Source organism: Antedon bifida, chromosome 6 (genome assembly GCF_963402885.1).
Source record: "Antedon bifida chromosome 6, ecAntBifi1.1, whole genome shotgun sequence".
In the NCBI taxonomy this organism is placed as follows: domain Eukaryota; kingdom Metazoa; phylum Echinodermata; class Crinoidea; order Comatulida; family Antedonidae; genus Antedon; species Antedon bifida.
The window spans coordinates 19,126,739-19,147,433 of NC_136231.1; the positions used below are offsets into that span (position 1 = coordinate 19,126,739).

The 20,695-nt window shown below is 30.9% G+C and overlaps 2 protein-coding genes across 2 annotated transcripts in view; one reads left to right on the forward strand and one right to left on the reverse strand.

Moving 5' to 3' along the window:
- The window catches only part of LOC144844452 (carboxypeptidase E-like), a 231,843-nt gene that overhangs the window by 198,368 nt on the left and 12,780 nt on the right, over positions 1-20,695 (forward strand). The gene's annotated exons all lie outside the window — the stretch shown is intronic.
- LOC144845220 (uncharacterized) lies at positions 3,568-19,648 on the reverse strand. Its single transcript, XM_078702402.1, has 27 exons — positions 19,496-19,648; positions 16,511-16,610; positions 15,847-15,966; positions 15,293-15,396; positions 14,868-14,960; positions 14,577-14,708; positions 14,009-14,110; positions 13,502-13,747; positions 12,988-13,114; positions 12,308-12,539; positions 11,919-12,108; positions 11,598-11,779; positions 11,147-11,401; positions 10,806-10,972; positions 10,461-10,581; positions 10,005-10,184; positions 9,838-9,870; positions 9,145-9,276; positions 8,806-8,865; positions 8,360-8,513; positions 7,755-7,892; positions 7,271-7,381; positions 6,882-7,060; positions 6,583-6,705; positions 6,152-6,263; positions 5,942-6,038; positions 3,568-5,557 (listed from the first exon to the last, which is right to left on the reverse strand). The coding sequence occupies exons 2-27, from the start codon at positions 16,594-16,596 to the stop codon at positions 5,404-5,406; spliced, it is 3,630 nt and encodes a 1,209-aa protein (XP_078558528.1). The 5' UTR covers positions 16,597-16,610; positions 19,496-19,648; the 3' UTR covers positions 3,568-5,403.

The window sequence follows — 20,695 nt, forward strand, 5'->3', positions numbered from 1 at the left end:
CAGATATTGAATACGCCTTTACAAAAGGAAGTAAATGTAAAGAATTATTTATAAAATAACTATTTTTCTATATCACACATTTTCAACATTAATTAACCACGTACTGTGAAACCCTCTCTTTTAAATTGAAACAGCCAAACAATAAAAAGAAACGTGTATAAACTAGACCTATATGACTTTTTTTACGAGATAAGGCCTACGAGTAAAACTTTAAAGCACTTTAAAGACGAAATTTAACACATTAGGCCTTTATTTACTTTCCGAAGTCTGATTAAAATGATACTAAAATGTTAACTTTGTATATCACAACAGTTAAACTAGCATGAACAAGATATTGACCTGTTACTCGTTCAGTCAATATTGAACCAGGATAAAATCTATCTTCTATTTATTTTTTTTTTAAAGAAACATTTTTTGTCTTTACCTCACAATTTACCAAAACACCTTATCCGATTTTAATCAATTCTTCTGCAATTTTTTTGGTTCATTTATTCTAAAAGAGCATGTGACCTAATATTTCCATTTTTCTTTGTAATATTACTTTTCGGGATAGAAAAAATAAAGTCTAGAATGTTTACATTGAATTGAAACTGGTATTGCAGGTATTGATCACGCCTTTACAAAAGGAAGTAAATGTAAAGAATTATTTATAAAATAACTATTTTTGTATATTTGAGATTAGGCCTACGAGTAATACTTTAAAGCACTTCAAAGACGAAATTTAACACATTATTTACTTTCCGAAGTTTGATTAAAATGATACATGTTTAATGCAATTTACCATCAACTTTCAGAAAAAATAACAATATTCTCAACGTCTGGAACAAATTTGATAAAAGAATGCTTTTGACATTTTTTCTTTTTGCCATATTTTTAATTCACGCCCCCATCGATAAAATACTAAATTGTAATTACTAAGACAAAGAAACTTTTTAAACAACTTATTTTTAATCAATTATAAACTGTTTAAATGTTCTATACATTTTTATCGTAATGTAACTTCCAAATTGTAACCGGATTTTAAAACTTGTACAATAATGTGTGTGTATTCTATATAATAATTGTTGTTTATAATTTTATCTGTTTTTTATCGTACTAATATTTTAATTTATATTGTTATTTTTATTATGATAATGAACAAATAAAACATTTCAGTATCCAGTATAGTAACCATTCTATAGAATGCAATCCAATTCCAGTATCTTAGAACATCTGGAGCGTTCGATGAATAAGAATTTTTTTTTTATTTTAATCCTGAATCTCAAGTCGATATAAAAGATCAAGAAACACAGCGTAACCTATTCGTTCTCTTTCAAAGACACCACGTTGTGCTATTCACGAGGTTTGTTTCTCTATTATTTGTCCTGTTCATTTATTCTAAAAGAACATGTGATTATTATTTTATTTTTCTTTGTCATATGACTTTTCGGGAAAATAAAAATTAATGTCTAGAATGTTGATATTGCAAATATTTAGCACGCCTTTACAAATAATAAGGAAGTAATGTAAGAATTGTTTATAAAAAACAAGGAAGGCTAACGAAAATCCTAACTATGTTTGTATATCACAATAATTAAACTAGCATGAACAAGAGATTGACCTGTTACTCATTCAGTCAATATTGAGCCATGATAAAATCTATCTTTATTTTTTTATTTTTTAAAAAGAAAAAAACAATTTTTTGTATTTACATCACAATTTACCTATTTTCCAAAATACTACCCGATTTTAACCAAACTTGTTCAAAATCATCTTTGGATTTCAGTTTTTATCTAACATAAGTCACTTATCTCTAGGGTTCAGAAAGCTGTTATTTCCGTAAAGATGCTTCTTCACAACAACAGATTCACCGATTTCAATCAGATATGGTTTTCTATAATATTATCAGTCAAAATTCGACAATTATTATAGTGGTCTGTTCCTAAAGGTCACTTAGGTCATGGAAGTATAAGTGAAATACTTATTTCCTTGTGCATTACGTAGCATGATTGTGATAATGATGAACACACTCCACATTTTTTCTCTGTTTTGTGACGTTTGAGGAAATGCAAAATAAATGTCTAAAATGTTTACATTTAATTAAAATTGGTATTGCAAGTATTTGTAACGAAGTTACAAATTATAAGGAAGTAATGTAAGAAATGATTACAAAATACAACTAAAGCGAATTAAAATCCTAATTTGGATGGCAAGGAATTTGGAATCACACACAAACGATAATCAACAGTAGTATAACCCTAATCCATTATTTAAAAAGTACTGACAATTCTTCTGTAATTTTTTGGTTCATTTGTTCTAAAGAATATGTGACCTAATAGTTCTATTTTGCTTTGTAATATTGCTTTTCGGGAAAAGTTTAGATTGTTTTACATTGATTTAAATTGGTATTGCAAATATTTAATAGGAAGCGAATTAAAATCCCAAATTGGATGGCGAATGAATTTTGTATGTCACACATTTTAAAGGATGTATTTCCCATTATTTATAAAATACTGAAGAAGAAGACGAAGTATAAGATTTTTTTATAAAATACAAGGAATGCGAATTGGCTATCAAATAAAATAGAACTATTTAAAAACTGCAAATCATATAATTTTTACCTTCATTCGTTGGACTAAAATGATAAATTTTTATTATTTATTTTATTTATTTATGACAGTTTGGAAACAAGTCTCTTGGAGAGGCCAGATATCTACATACAGTAGCTGCTAAGGCTAGTGACTAATAAAGTGGCTTTCCTCTTAAATAATCTTAAACTTCAACATAAATGTATTTATATTTCGATGAATTTAAAGGTATTTGATATTATTTAAGTAAGGTTTTGTCCTCTGGCCCATGTAGAAATTAGATCACTGTCGTCGGTTGTTGATAAGTGGATGTAATATCTATAATAATCTATAATATAATGTCGTCGGCAAACAGAGTTATCTTGGAAAGAAAATGGTATATTAGAAACGCTATTTTTATGTAAATTTGAAAAAGTAGTGGACCCAGGATTGAATCCTGATGTACTGAAGACAATTCAGAATGGCAGCATATCATTTTATAAATCACAATTGATAGTTGCGTAAACTGAATTGCAAGTGATGTACAGAAATTATCTAAATTGAAAGTTTTAACAAAAAAGCTATAAAAGATAATTAAAAGATTTTAAAAAAATGAACAGCACAAATTTAAAATTGTCATACGATAGGGGAACAATAAAAAGATATTGCAGGCATCATTGGATGAAAGAAAACAATATATTACAACTAAATACAATGTTTAAAAAAGATAGTTACAGTGTAGGTTTAGATCCATCCAATACTACATGCTGGTACCTATTTTCCAAATTAAGGAGTATTGGATTTTATTTCTAAATGACAAGCCATTCATTTAAGGTTGTTTTCTCTATGCGCAATCGCTCAATAAGGTTAAGCAAGATTTATCATCATGATCATTGTATTTAACTTCTGCGGTAGCTTTGCGTCAGGGAGTTGAGTATTTCAACAGATCATGGAGGAATTACACCTTGATCAGATGTATAACGGAAATTATTCGAATAAAAACGAAAGATGCATAACGAAAATGATTGAAACATAAAGTACTTAAAGATTTATTTCCTCAAAAAACAATGAAGATTAATGTATTCAGATTTTGAATAGGCCATTTTGTATTTTTAAGGTTAATCATTTCCAAAGAAAAAAAAGAAAAACCACTTTTTGGTCAAAGTGAATAACTATTATGGAACACTAAATGGCATATTCAACAACAACATTTTGAAGAAAAAAATGTTTTATGTGGAAAATATATCAAAACGAAGTTTTGACATTTACATTAATGTATGACTAAGATGCTACAATTGACATACAGCAACGAATAAGAATATTCAAAATATCTGGTTGAAAAAAAAAACATTTTTTACAGTTCTGACTTTTTATGTTTTGACATATACATTCATGTATGACTAAGATGCTACAATTGACATACAGCAACGAATAAGAATATTCAAAATATCTGGATTGGAAAAAAATGTTTTACAGTTCTGACGTTTTATGAATAAAAAACCGAAATAACACCAATAAAAACAAAGTTTTATCTGAATCCTTACTATTTTCTGGACGTAATGTTTTGATTTTCGGTCCAAAACAACTTTAATGAAAAAAGATATTTACTTACATTATTAGACCCAAAACTGGAACCAGTAACCCACTGCACTGATGTGCTAAGAAATAACTCATATTAGGTGCGCGCTCGTTTATAAATCCTTATTGATCACGAATGACCGAACACCATCTTAAGCGTCAATTTTGAATTTGTATTCATTATTTCATAACCCTATTAAGGTGTACACAAAATCACTCATTCAAGAGAAACGAATAAGAGTCATTGTGATATACCTCATAGTGTAACATGGAAACTGATGAAAACCATTATTAGAATTTAAAATTGTATAAACGCCGTTTGGTGATGTGGGGAATCCCCTGCGTTGAACAAAAATTAATATAGAAATTATTATAGAAAAGGGTGTATTTATCTTTTCACAAATCAGTCATAACAAATCTTTATTATTTAAATTGATGAATAAATCATTATTAATACACTCCAAAATTGAATTAATAATGTATTTTCTACATAAATCAACTCGCTGGTGGAAGTAATTAACAGAATATAGATTTACTAAATAGCCTATATGATAAGCAGATCAACATACGAGTTTTAATTTTCTTATAAATTAGAACCACATTAGTAGCATTGTAAGTAGAACAAGCGTTATTGTTTTTGTGAGACGTAAATACGAAACAAAATCTGCTTATCACTTCTAAAATCTTAATTGACATTTACTCGTCTACGACCCTACAATCGATCAAACATAAAATTCATTAAAATATATATATTTATATACCTTACATATTGTTAAAACATTGTTGAAATTGTATTTGTATTTTGTATGTAAACGGCCTCAGAGAAGAACCAACCATGATCAGCCTCCGTGATTAAATAAAGTTGAATTTAATTAAAGGTTTACTTTAAAGGTTTTTCTTGATGATAGCTTACCTAGGTTTCTAATTTAAAATATTCAATTACGCTTTTTTTTAATGACATAGTTCGGTTTATATAATTGTTTTAATATAGGCCTACTGCTTACAATATAACTAAGACAAATATTTCCTGTGTATTATTGACAATAATGATTACAATGTGCCAATAATAATTGCTTTCCATATTATTCCATGACACAATCATAAATGCTAAAGCAGAAACATAAAAATGTTTATATGACCAATAACTTATAAATGATCTAGCAGTAATCATTTTAGTTGTTACCGAACGCGTATTAGTATATTATTTGACCCAAGCCACCAATTGAACAAAATTGTGCACGAAAATCTATCTTGCGTGTAAGAACAAAGAGCATTATGTTTATCTATGTAAGTTAGCTAGGCCCATGTATTCATCTCCACCGGAGGCTTGTTGTCGATCACCTTGTATCAAAGTATCCAGATCGCGTTGGATATTGCTGAACGACGGTCGTTGATTTGGCCCATTGCACCAACATTTCTCCATAAGCAGATACCTAGAAACAATTGTTTGAACAATAAAGCATTTAATGTTAACCGTTTTATAACTCTATTATACTATCATATTGCATTCCTTATTATTAATATCCATTTTGTATTGTATTGTATACGTAAAAATGCCCTATAATTGACTAGGGCTACTATTAGCCATCGTCGTTATTTTCTAACAGTATCTCTGTAACCTGAATTTTCATCAGATTATGTACGGCCATCATCACAGTCAACATTAGTTTTATCATCAGCAATCGATAGCAGCAACAGGCACAAATATATGTGCCCTGGTTTTAATGTGAAAGAAGTATCACATTGTATAGTCAATATACATATACATTCAATAGTATAGTCATGTTGCATTCTAAGGAATAACAAATAAAACTTACACTGAATCAGGACAGTTTTGTGGCTTTGAAAGTCGAACACCATCAACTACATTTTCGGCTATTTGTTTAATAGGGACATTTCCATATGGCTTTGCCCCTGCACATAAATAAGAACATTAAAATTAAATGCTTTTCTATAATGCAGTTGTTCTGAATAATTAAATCGAAACTGAAGTTATTATACAAGAGGAATTGGCCAGTTTGTTTTACCTCGAGATTGGATCTCCCATAGTAGTACTCCAAAAGACCAGACGTCAGACATCATTGAAAAGACTCTTTCACGAAGCCCTTCTACTGCAGTCCAGCGAACAGGAAGTTGAATCTATGTACAGAAAATGTTATTATTATTACTAAGTATTTTAGTATTTCTTTATTATTATTATTATTATTATTATTATTATTATTATTATTATTATTATTATTATTATTATTATTATTATTATTTAAAAAACTTAATTATTCTTGGTAAATATAAGATAAGACTGATATATTGGAAATTGATTTCGTTAATTCTATTTGTCTGTCAATTACTTAGATACTTAAATAGTTGAGTATTCTGTAAGATGCAATATTATATCGGCTAATTTAAAGGCCAAACATATTACACACTGTAAATAAGAGGTAATAAAGAAGATATTAACCTCTTCTGTCTCTATATACGTTCCATCAACATCTGCAACTACAGCTCTTCCAAAGTCAGTGATCTTGCAAACAAAATCGTTACCCACCAAGATGTTTCTAGCTCCTAGATTTCGGTGTATGATCTATACAAAATTATTGGGAAATGTAATCAGATGAGATCATAAATATCATCATGTCTTTATCATTTTAAAGAATGTAGAGAAAATGTGTTTGTTATTATTTATATACATCTGAGTGGTCATCAATATAATCGGGTAGTAGTGATATTCATTTTGTTTGAATATTGAGCGTGCCATACCTTATGGCGTTGGATATGCTGCATTCCCAAACAAACCTGCTGCGCGAACATACACAATTGCGTGTTCTGACCATTCCGTCCTGATTGGTTGTCGTACAATGATTCAGTTGGCGCGTTTTGTTGGAGATATTTTGATAGATCACCTGAAGGTGCAAACTCCAATACCAATGCAGGTGAAGCTGTAATAGATATAGTGATTTTAAGTTCTTGGCATTGCATATAGTCAACCTATGTTATCGCTTCTCTTGAGAGTGTGGACATTCTGCATTCTACTAGCATAAGCATAGCAGATATAACAGTTCTATAGATTTTATCTATAGACAATATATCGTATAACTTTGTACCTAAATTTGAATAATGTAATCATGGCCAAAATATGTTTTGCTTACCTCCAGTACTTGTAAATCCAAATAATCGGATAATGTTGTCATGTTGTGGTAGCTTTCTCATCATTTTTATCTCGTGCAAAATGGTTTCTTTTTCTCCCACAGTACCACCAGCTAAATATAGATAACATTATATAAAGTATGATTGTCAATCATTAGTCTCTCAATTTCGTCTTTCCAACAAAATCAGACTTTTATTCACACCAATAACATGAAGTTCCAGCCCAACTAACTGAGTTAGATGAACATTTTGGTCCGACGGTTCTTTTTTCTGAAAGTGGAAACTGCTTGAAGCACCTTTTGCTTGTAGGCTTATTCTCGAGCAATTATAGTTAAGGTAAATAATATTTAGGTGTGAAGTGGAACCCAAAACATTATGTATACCCTTCCCGAAATGCCTACTTCACCACCTATAAGAATCTTCATTCACAAACATTCTATTTGATATAATCTGTAATTTTTCCATCTTTTAAACCGTATAATATACCTTTTAAAGACTTGACTGCAAGTTTGGCCGGTCCAAGACTACGAACTGTAGCTTTATATACACGTGAATGATTACCATCAACAATAGTCCCTCTGTTGTTTATTTCATGTGGACTAATTTCATTGGCTGGATTGTTGCCTGTGAATGAACAAATGAAATAAATACAAATATCTACTCATACAAATTGTAATTATTATATTTGAAATGTCACTTTCACAATTGCAATTCCAACAATGAGCCCAATACCAACTCCCCCGTCGTCACTTTCCTCTGTATTAGTATTACTCTATAGTATACAACATATCAATTCAGTATTAATATCACCAATAAGTCAAAATAAAGATATTAAGTACGATTTGATATGTGGGTTAATGAATATTATACTATGTGTTTTATTAGTAGGTATACATTATTATACTAACAATATTAGTATTCGATATAGACTACCATAAAAAGAAGTCCATGTGCTCCTTCATTTTTTAGTACTCTTGTGTGGGCTTCTTTTCCAGATAAACTTCTTTTCTAGATTACTTTTGCAACTGTACAAATCAATACTTTATTGCGCCATGAGCGCATATTCAATTTTTATCAACAATAATTATTACCTTGATTTGTTACTCCCAAAGACAAGGGTGAAGCATATTCATCATCCACCATATGTTTTTTAGTAATTGGCTGTGCTGCTGTTGTGTAATATGGAGTATACGCAGGAGGGGAAGCAGCCGTAGTAGAAACCGCGTATGCATTGTAAGTTGGGTCCTAAAAAAAATACGTTTTAATAAGATCTAAATATTCTACTGCACACATATACCGTTATGAGTCTCATTGGATAAGCAATGTGTCCAATATTATCCAAAATTGGAGCGCAATATTTGTGAATGTCCTAGATTTTCGGCCTAGCCGTAGAGTGGACGATAGTTCAAGATGGATTAACATGTAGATTAGTGTGGAAGATGATCACTTCGATGATCGAAGTTGTTTTTAATTTTGTAGGCCTATAGGCCTACAATTACAATTTGACCAAGTGTGCCATAATAAAATATATATTTACATTAATGAACGTTGGATTTTGATGACCAATGTCAGTAGGTTCACCATCACTGTTTTCATGCTGAAATGAAAAGAAATAAACCATAGATCATAATTATTTTTTGAAATAAAAATGCATCAACACATCATCATTAGGTTGTTTTGACCATTTTTTTAAATATTTTTCTGATTATCTGAAATAATTTATGGTAATACTTGCAAATTAATTACTTGTTGTTCTGTCAATACATCACATTTTTATATGTATTAAATTCTTACCTTGTATAAGTACCGTAGTATAAAGAATATAATAAGAGAATACACTGGACTGAATGGAATTATAATTTATATAATGTCTTACACTGTTTGTTCTTTTTAGAAGTATCAGCACAATAAAGATGATAAACAGCAACAATGCGCCACCAATTGCAATTCCAACAATGAGCCCAATACCAACTCCCCCGTCGTCACTTTCCTCTGTATTAGTATTACTCTATAATATACAACACATCAATTCAGTATTAATATCACCAATAAGTCAAAATAAAGATATTAAATACGATAAGATATGTGGGTTAATGTATATTATACTATGTGTTTTATTAGTAGGTATACATTATTATACTAACAATATTAGTATTCGATATAGACTACCATAAAAAGAAGTCCATGTGCTCCTTCATTTTTTAGTACTCTTGTGTAGGCTTTTTTTCCAGATAAACCTCTTTTCTAGATTACTTTTGCAAACTAAAAGAGGGTAGCTGCTAGGTTCCCGGCCGAAAAATTGTTTCTTTACATGATTTGAACTAGTCTGGGTCCCAGACGGAGTTTTGACTTAATATTAGTAAAATGATAAATATTTTGGCACATATGGCGTGTCATACGTACACTCTCGAAAAGCCTCGAAATAACTACAGAATTAGGGTAAGTCTAGATTCAAACAATTCAAACTGTTTAAAATAGAGCTGCAAAGTCTTCGGAAATGACACCTATATTTTGAAACAAAATATATAAGAGTCTTCAGTAGTAGTACTAATGCGATATAGATACTTACTGTTCTTTCAAGAAGAATACTTGACGTGGAAATCTAAAATAATGAAATCACAAAGTTTGAAATTTTAACAACTGTACTGTAGTATTAAACATATAAGTTATTTTTACTGAAAATGTAGTTTTCTCTACTAATCGAGTTTGAAAGTGTCAACATTGTTTATTAATCACCTGAATTTCCTCTGAATACTCAAGTAAGGCATTATTTTTTATGGTTACACGTAATAGTGCTGACGTGTACTTTTCTTGAACACTGTCCTCAATGGTTGGAGTTACATCCAGTTGTAGCTTATAGCAATATTTATTACTAAGTATACAGTAACAGTTGGTGGGCGCACAAGAATCACCTTCCTGAAAGTGTAAACGAAGTAAGACTTATATGAAATTATATTAAATACATATGAAAAGGAGATTCATTATAAGAGTCGGCCATGAAACCTGATAAAGTGGACAACATTGAATTGTGCATCTAGGCCAGAAGCATTTCTGTTTTTACTAATTCATCATTACGTGATTTATTCTGAATTTATTTTTGCTATCATTATGAAACTCCACCCACTTATTACAAAATAGGCCAAAGTATGTATATAGATTAATAAGTGTACTGAAAGAAATGCCTTTACTTACAAATTTAAACTTTTCTGTGTCACCTTCTGACAAAACGACTCTAGCTACGTCATCGGATATAATCTGCCAATGAACGTTCCTTATCCCACTTTCTTTATCGTATGCAGTCACATGATACACACTGTAACAAAGGACATGTAACAACTTTAAGGGTTGCCCTTGGCAAGAATTTATGAGATGAGAAATGTTTGTGAAAGTTTGACAAAAAAAAAATCAAATTAAACAAATAATTAGAGATATAAATGAAAACAGAAGAAAACACTAGTGATGGTGACGACGACCTTGGTGGAAAAAAAGTGGGAATGATAAGGCAAGATGGCAAAAGATAAATAAAAGTTGATTTACCCGTCGCCATTTGTTTGAAATTCGTCGGCGAATATCGGTGATGTTGAATCAATGTGGACTTTTATATAATCACTTTTTGTATTGCCCATTACGTCTGTTGCACGAACCCAAAATCCAATTGTATCGGCATCAACAGCATTTTGCAGTGAATCAGTAAACACTTGATCCTGAAAAATGTAATTAGAATAAATGTGTTATTAGAACAAGGTACAGTAAATCATATCTGGAAATAAGGGTCTCGGTGAGCAACGTTAGCCGTTACTAAGAGCAGTGGATCTACAAAATTGTCTACTAAAGATGCTTTTTAGTCTTGGGAGTGGAGTTGTTTTGTCTAAACGTACCAGCTCATTTGTTAAATTCATCCAAGTTGGCTCAAACGAAGGAAATGTCACTCCTCCATTCTGGTCTTTGGAAACACCAACTTCAAACTTGACGATTCCATTTCGATTCTCAATGGTCGTTATGGGGCGCCCTGCAGGGAATGCTTCGGTGTCATAATCTGTGTGTACGATGTCATTATCAGCTTTAATGGCGTATAGTAGCTTCTGATCGATGTGCATCTGATTGGCAAAATGGCTTTCCCATGACACCTGAACCTAGTAATGGAAAAGCAATTAAAAAAAATCATAGAAGTAAGCATATAAAGCAGAATTATATCAATAGATAATGCTTGCCCATAATACATTAACTAATCTGTACCATCATCATAAAATCCTCTCATTAATTTACTTCTTTGGTCATGGAGAAAAATGAAAACTGAAACGCCCAGTAGTAAAACACTTCAAATATTACATTTTTGTCGCCAGTTGTCCAAGTGTCTGTATCCAGATTTAACGACTCTCCATCAACACTGACTTGTATAGGATGTTCTTCTACAATAGATACTTCACTTTGATCATCAAAAATAAAGCAACGTCTGGCATAACGTATATTTCCAGCAATGTCATCAACGACAAGTATAGCACAATATACACCTATAACGATAATTAACCCATTTCGCAGTTATTATTACTACTCTTAAAATATATCACGGGTTTTGTTTAGCTTAGTTTAGGCCTACTAATTTACATCGAAACCAATTATTTTTAAATGACGTTATGGAATAAAAATTACCTGGAGATTTTGGCTGAAATTCCGATTCGTAAATATCTTCAATTTTGGTAGAGTCGAGACTTTCACACGTTTCGGAATCAGGATAATCAAACACGTCATTTGTAATCAGCATTTTACAAACTCTGGATTCATATGTATTTAAACCGGAGGTACCATCAACCCATGATGACCACTTAATCTCCAGCTCAATCTACATATTTAATTAGCAATTTCAGTTACATTTCCCAGAAATATTTTGAAAACTAAACTTGCTTTCTACTAATCTAATCTGTTATTATATACTTTATTGATATACTAAACTACTACTACTCTGTACAGTACAAAATACTGCAATGTACTTTGGTACTGCAAATTACTTATTTGATTAAAAATTACGTAACAAATAATACCTGTTTAGTGTATGGTTTACCAATGTTCAACGGATGCCCAGAGCACGTAACAGCCTCTGGAGACAGCAGCGAACAGTGCGTCGGTGGTTCGAGATCCACAATTATCGTCAATGTGTTTTGTAAAGTTTGTCCAGAGTAATAGATGGGGCGACCAACTGTACCGGAACTTGAAAAGTCATAGTCAATAAGTCGAAGAAATCCTCCGTTTGTTGATGATAATGTTATAAATAATCTAAAATAGATTAAAAAAAATATGTCAACTAAAAATACTAAATGAAAATATAAAATATAGCAAAACACAACAATAAAAAATGATATTTTGAGTAATGGCTTGTCGGATTACATTTAAACCTTTTGACTTATTATGGTTAAATATAATAATATTATTCCAAGTAAATGAGTTACATTGTGTCTTTATTATTGAAGTGTTGAAGGTTCAGTAATTGAGCCACAGTGGTTTAAAAAACCAACCAAAATTAGAAAACTTAAACAGAATTTTTAATAATAGAAAAACATACAATAAATGAGAGAATGTATTGTTTTTAGGATTAAATACGACACAGTAAGTGCACACCGAGTGACGTGCATGCAATAACCGAACAGAAGAAAACATAGGCCCTATTAAATACTGATATCGACAATTCGCTGCGTTTTACGTCAAGTGCGTTATTACTGCATACCTGTCATCATGTTGTAGATCTTGACCTAACGATCCGTATCGTCCACATGAGTGAGATCCTTGGTTTGGGTCGTCCTGATCATGGTTTAAATTACAGTTTATCGAACCACTCCCACTTACAGTGCCTCCTATTATTAGTAAGCAATACATTATAATATACAAATAATGAATGTTTATGAATTGGATAGTGAGGATATTTCATGAGTTGAAAAATAGAGCAGTCATCGAATGAAATATTCTCTCCATTTAACGAGTACTAGACATAATTATTTGTTTTATAACACACATGCTGTTTCTAAAACCTCACATGGCAAACATTCTTAAAATGTTGACAAAATCTGAACGTGCATTATAGCCCATTAAAAAGATTGTATTGTAATAAGTTTTAAACATAATAAACTGAATAAATTATAACATTATAGTTCTTTAAGTTCGGTGAAAGCCCACATAGCTCTTAATTGCTTTCAATTCACAAGAATTACTGATTATTTAAATAATTAAATGAATAATTATACCTCTAGAAATTTGCCAATCGACACTCGCCGAAACTATGCCTACTTTAAACCCATTGACGTAATATGGAATTGGGTATTCAGCCGCCGTAGGGCCTGAGTAACGTGTCACCCAATTCACCGATAATCCGTTGCCTTGTACGGGTACGTAGACAACATGTGTACCACATTGCATATCTGTTGTAACAGCCCTTGTTCCGGAGTCTTGAAGCATTACAGAGCAATCAGATTCTTTTGGTGATACCTTAACTATAGAATATATTTTGGATAACATCAATACAATTAGTATGTCAATGTTCAAGTAGCACTCTTTAAACTTTTATATTTTGTATATTAGTTTCTGTTCAGCGCTTTGATCTTTCTTTAAAGGCGCTTTATAAATAACGAATAGAAATAACTAAATGGAAACGACCATGATTATTAACATGATTCCGAACAATTAGATGACAATGTTGACCATAATATGGAGACTAACACACGTTGTCAGGTTACATAATCACTTCAACTCACTTTCTCTGCAGTTGGTGTGTCCATTAAAATCTGCATGACATGTACACTGATAACCTGTGCAGGTACCGGGATAGCAAGATAAACTCTGCCATGAGCAAATTCCTGTTTGAAAAATATACCGTTTCTGTTACTCGACGATCAATTGGTTAAAAATAATTCCGATTAAATTCTTTATACCCTTTAGTCTGTATATATTAAATTTACAAATAGTAAAAGTTATTGTATTTACAATATCAATAAAACATAGTAGACTAAACGATGTTGTTCAGTAAACAGTAATAAGTTTACAAATTAGGAATTCACCACCAATTAAAACGTCGATTGACAAAAATATGCATAACAAAGATTTTTCTGATAAAATAATATAATGAAAATGATGACAAATAGACCTTAGAAACCATTGGTTGACATGGTGTTTCTCCTCCAACAGATGTTTTCCTTTGAAAATTTATACTCAAATATACATTATAAGAAACATATTTCATATTACTGTTTATACCATAATACCAATACTTTTTGCTAACGAAATTAAGCTTTAAGATTAGTACAAATTGTCAGTAAAACTTACTATTGCATTGGCCTCCAACTAAATCAAATGCCTTTATAGTATCGCTGATGTGGAAAAGACACTTAGTACATTCGGAGTTTGTATGTGATGTACAATCCACTATTTCGCAGTTATCAACATTTGTATTACATCCTGTATACAAAAATAGTATAGGCCTAAGTGAAAAACTGAATAAGAGTAATATGGTCACGGAATAAGTGGATTTGTGATATGGTGTACCAGTTAGTTGTAATTAGTCAAGTAGGTTGATCTTGTCGTGTTTGTATATAATTGATACAGTATTATATTTACCATATTCGCATCTTGGGCCGTGGTACTGCGAATAACATTGACAAACGTTTGGTCCTGTACAGGTTCCTTCGTTACATTGTGGTGCACAAATTGCTACAACAAAAAGAAGATAAGTCACCACCGTCATTCATTCATACTTATTATGATGATCAAAATTTCACTCACATCAATGTAGGCTTACAAATGAGTAGAAATTGATGGTTGTCGAAATTGAATTAGGAAAGAATTCGTATACAATAGGTACAAAACCATCATAGAGCCAGTTTTTCGAATGATACCACATAGTTTTGTTACGAATGTTGGATTCCATTTCTGCAGAAATGAATATCATGTTCTGCTGAAAAATCCGAACGTGAAAAAAAAAGATTTCTGACTGCTTTCATCAGTAGAATAAGGACTTAACAGATACAGTACAATGTTCTTACGTTCTGTACATTCATCACTTCCAGCTGGTGCTGCCCAACCCGAACAGCAAACATAAATTGTTCTGTAACCTGTTTTTGTTACATAAACACTTCTATAACTTCGGCTACAACAATTGAAAGAACAAAAATGATTGTTAATTATTGTTATCAGACATTACTAGTGCATGATCAGTGTAACCAATAGAATACCGTATTAACCTGTTAATGTTATTGTATAGTTCAATTATTATTTCTTTATTCAGGTTATTCAAAAGTGTATACATACTGTACCGTACCATTCATACAGGAATTGAAAATAAGTCAAAAAAAAAGAAGTTATCAACTCACTTCTGATCTTGTATGGCAGCGCGCGTTTAAATCTCTTTGTTAAATTAAATATAGCAACACTTAATAATAAACATAGATTTTATTAGTGGTAAAATTATATAGTAATGGAATATGTACCAACTTCCAATACTATTAAGTATATACTCTAGACGTCACGTGCGATTTACTGAAATAGATGATGATCATCTGAACTGGAGACCAAAACTGGTTTAGTTTGTATTACTTACCGATATCTTCTACAACGGTTAGACCAAAATAATCCACAACTTGTTGAATAGCTTGTCTGGTAGCTTTCGGTAGTTAGTTCGGTTTGCGTGAAAGTTTCTAGTGACGTGCATACATGTTCCCTATATCATACAAATATAACATACAATACACTAGACTATAGTCTACTACTCGGTTATAGTTAGCAAACTTGGTTATTCAATACCGTAGGTTATGGAAGTCACCAGACGCAATTTAGTCAATTTACTAGCGTTCACCAATAAATCAGAGGAATTAGTTTGAAAAAAATAATTATAATTCCATAAATAAACGTGTAACAACTTGCATAACATGTGTACACTTTTTTAAGTTACTCAGGTAATCCGATGATTATCTATGGATTTAGATAATTCCTATCAGCTTTATAATAAAAATTGATGATGATTTGTTAAGGTGTTAATGTTTTATACTTTGTATTTTGTTATTATTGTATTTTACTAAGGTCTGAAAAATGTGACGATTGAACTTTGACAACATAGTAATTTTAATACATTATAAAAACGGTAATCCGTCGGTCCATGGGAACATTTTCTATTATTTAATCTCAAATGTTGGACATATTCGATATAAGTGTTTATTCGTACTTATGTGATAATAGCCGATTTGTTAATTCAAGACATGACTTACCCATTGGAATCCAGCGCACACACGGAGGATATTATCAGAATTAGAAGTGTAAACGTCAGGTGACGTAGCGTCATCTTGTACTTCATATGATGATATCGCACTGTATATTGATAATATTAAAAGTTGAATTCAATTTAAAAGATAACTAACTACTGAAACCAGTGAATCGGTTATTATATAAAATGATTTATATAATTTCCGATTGTTGCATTAATTAATAAAGAAAAATTAAAATGGGTATCTTACAGATATGTAGATATAATAGATGTCCTTTCAATAGTACATTTTTTTGACAATAAAATATTTTGTGTTGTATTTGTTTGTTTCATTTATATTTATTTAAATAAAAAATAGATAAATGATAAAATATTTTGAAAGAAAGGAGTTAAAAATAATTAAGATATACTTTAAGCATTGAGCACCTAAGAAATTGTAGACAAGTAAACTAAAAGCTATTGGCAATACACAGTTTTAAAAAACGAGAAAAAAAACCCATTGTGAATGTTTTGTATTACCGTTTAAGTCATGAGGAAATTATTCACGCCTTTTATCTCTTGTACAGCAGTTTTGCCAGCAACATAAATACAGTATTAACATTTGTTATTTACATCCGCGTTCTTTGTATATCATTAACACCCTTTTTTCTGCTCATTAATTGAAATGCAATCTTGGGGTGTGATAAAACCCATGTTTTGTGACTTACTATAATAAATATAATATAATAGATGGATTGTATTTATAAAAAGTGATGATTCACCAAATTGCAGTGTGCTTATGCTATCCTATAACTAAATGTTATTAAGTTGGATAAAATGTTTCTTCAACATTTTGGCATATTTTATTATAACTCTATGGTTTCAGTGATATACATACAAATACAATACAGAACATGTGATGACACTGTTTTAATAGCACAAATTCTGTATTTTATAGTGACAACTTGTTCATCAAACTAGTGATCTTCTGAGAGCGCAAACAATTACATCATAAATACAATGTATGTTGTATTTGTGTGGCTTATCTAATTTACAAGTCGGTTTAGTTGTGTATTGCGTTAGCTTTGAAATAATAATAGTTCAATACATTTTGTATCATTACTGTTTTAATTAAAAGTGATTTGCCGATGTAAACATAATAGAAAGAAATTATCTAGGCCTACTAACATGTTAGACCAGGGTGTCAACAAGTAATTAGCCTGCTACTCTTTAAGTGCCATTATTTTCCAACAAGAAAGATTCGGACTCTTTTTATGAAAAAGTGCAGCATAAATTTACAGTTTACAGTGATAACGTTGAAAATTGAATCGATTGCTATCTTTTTTTAAGTACACATCACCACTTTAAGTTTGGTGAGAATTTAAAGAAAAGGCAAAAGAAAATACCGTACAGAAAAAAGCATATAAAATACTACATTATAAAGATAGAATAAAAGATCTACAAACTAATATAAAGATCTGAACCTAAATAGATTTTTAAAAAAGTAGTAGTTACTTTTATACTCCAGGAAATGCCAATACCTATTCATCCTGAAGTCTTACTTGAATAATTTTCAGTTTTAAGCACAAAGGTTACAAGCATAAATAGTTGTGAATTGTTTGCGTAAACTTACCCATTATATCTAAACTAAACACAATACTAATATATACTATTGTAGGGATAAGTTATGGAATTATTTCTGTTTGAAATATGTATGTGTTTGAAATAATGCCTCTGTAATCTTGATCAGCTAACATAATCACTATAATAACCAGTTCATTTGGTACTTTGTTCAAAAGGAACATCAATAAACTTTCCAAAGGTTGTTGTATTTAATACAGTAGGAAAAAAGACCTTTATTATCAAAGAACTCGAGCCAAACCTGCTGAGATCAGATCTTTGTTTTGTTTACATAATATATTTAGAGCTATACCTTTAAAATAAGCCCACTCATTCTAGAAGTACAAAGAAAAAGAAACCAAAACGAACAAAAACTGTCTGGGTATTGATCTTGATCACATGATTCACTGTAGGTGGTTGATATGACGTAATCCTTTGGGATTGTTATTCTATTTTTATCATTGTCATTTCAAACATGGAGTGTTTTCATAGTTCTACGTTTCGCTTTTACAACACCAGTTTGTTTAAATCGTTTTTTATATCCAAGCTGCGCTAGATGGTAAACAATTGAACAAAACGCTTGATTACAATAGATGGATTCAAATTCAATTATAGTTATAGTCACTGTTTCGAAATGGAAGAGAAGAGTAAATTGATATTCTCATACTTCCCTGATCTTCTGGATAAACAGTAAACATATACATTTATTCTGTTCTGCTGTTTTGTTTTATGATTACATCAACCAGTTCTGCAGTATAGTACTGGATCTACCCAATAAAGATATCCTCAAGCTCATGTGTTTTACTTTCTATTTAACCGATTTGTTCTCATCCGATGTTTGTTTTGTGACGTTTCAGAAAAAAAGTAAAACCCTTCTACAATTATGTTTACACGGCGAAGTTGGCAAACATTAAAGGAGGTATAATTGTAAAAGGAAGTAATGGGAGGTAGGATACTAATTTGAAATCTGGCTGTTTAATAAATTGAATATCTATCAATCTTATAGATGGATGAAATTTTAAACGAACATTAACTAATGCAACTGAAATTCACAAACACGACAGTACTGTCTAACATTAGAACAACGTTTGACACATTGCATTCAAACATGACTGAAACAGTAGTAAGTTTCATAAATTCACAAGTTACTAACTTAGATACGCTTTTCAGCAACAAATGAAGTGACTCAAAACCTCAAAAGATGTGAAAGAAAACAATACTTGTTGACAGGTTACCATAACCAGTATTTTATAACCCATAAAATGAGCGAACGTTAAAATTCTGATTATGAAGCCAGATCTTACCTAGGCATATTTTGTTCGCCATCTATTTGGTCCATTTAAAAACTATTTCTGTACAAAACGACATACTGTATAAATATTTTACTTACATAATAGACCCAAAACTGGAACCACACTCGTGCCTCTGACTGAATTTGTTACTGCTGGGTTGACAAGTATCTGACGCTGGGTGCTTGTCAACAAATTATCATCGATCACGGGTGGACGAACATCATCTAAAGCATATCAAACTCTGTATTGTTACCTATGATTTCATAACCCTATTGAATATCTATTAGGTTTAATACAAAATCACTGAGTCAAGAGAAAAGAATGACGTGTTTATAAAGGTACTGTGAATGATGTGACATGGACAACACACAAAACATATCAAAAACAGTAGCTTGAAATTGGGATAGTTACTATTATCATTGTATGATAGATTTGTATAATTAAAGCAGTCAGGAGTTGCATTGCGTAAGATAAACCTTTTGAACAAAACATGTTAGATGAATATCAAGAGAAAGAGACAGGAAACGTCATTATTAATGGTATGTCTTGTTCTCTTGTATTTAGTCAAGGAAAAGAACAACAAAAAAGATGGTACGACAAGTTCAAAAGAGTGAAAAAATGATGAACGAGTGAGCAAAAAAAGCCAAAACGAGATGAAGGCTATATGTATGTACATAAAAAACTAACTGATTCATTATATCGACAATAAAAGTGAAGAGAATACAAAGTTGCTAAATTTCACGATATACTTTTAATCCACACTCTACTCTGTCTACTCTTGTAAGTAATTGATGCTGTATTAGTTGGAACCATAGAATGTTATTTTAAAGTTCTGATTCACTAAGTTGCTCATAGCAAACCTTCAGCCGATTTTCCATTAAGTGAATCTATTCGAGCGAATATCAAAACATTGATTGGTCGTTGTGTCTTCGTATCACTAACAAAGTAGGTGGAAATTTGAATATAATGACGCTTTCGATTCATTATATTTGAAATCAGGCTTTACGAATAATACAACTACGGTATAATAGATATTTCTGTACAAATTTCAAAATACTTTTATTATAATACCGGAAATGTAATATAAACATTTTGTAACTTTCAAAATAAGTAATAAGTTTTTAGCAAGTAATTTATGCTGAAAACTAAAAAATCTACTGTGTTCGGGATCATTACAGTCGTGTCAAAACATAGTCAATTTTATGTGTACAATATAATATTAATTCTGAGTTAATCACAGTCTGGTCTTCTACAAAAACAAATTGTAAAGATATTTGTTTCTTGTGTATTTGGCTAAA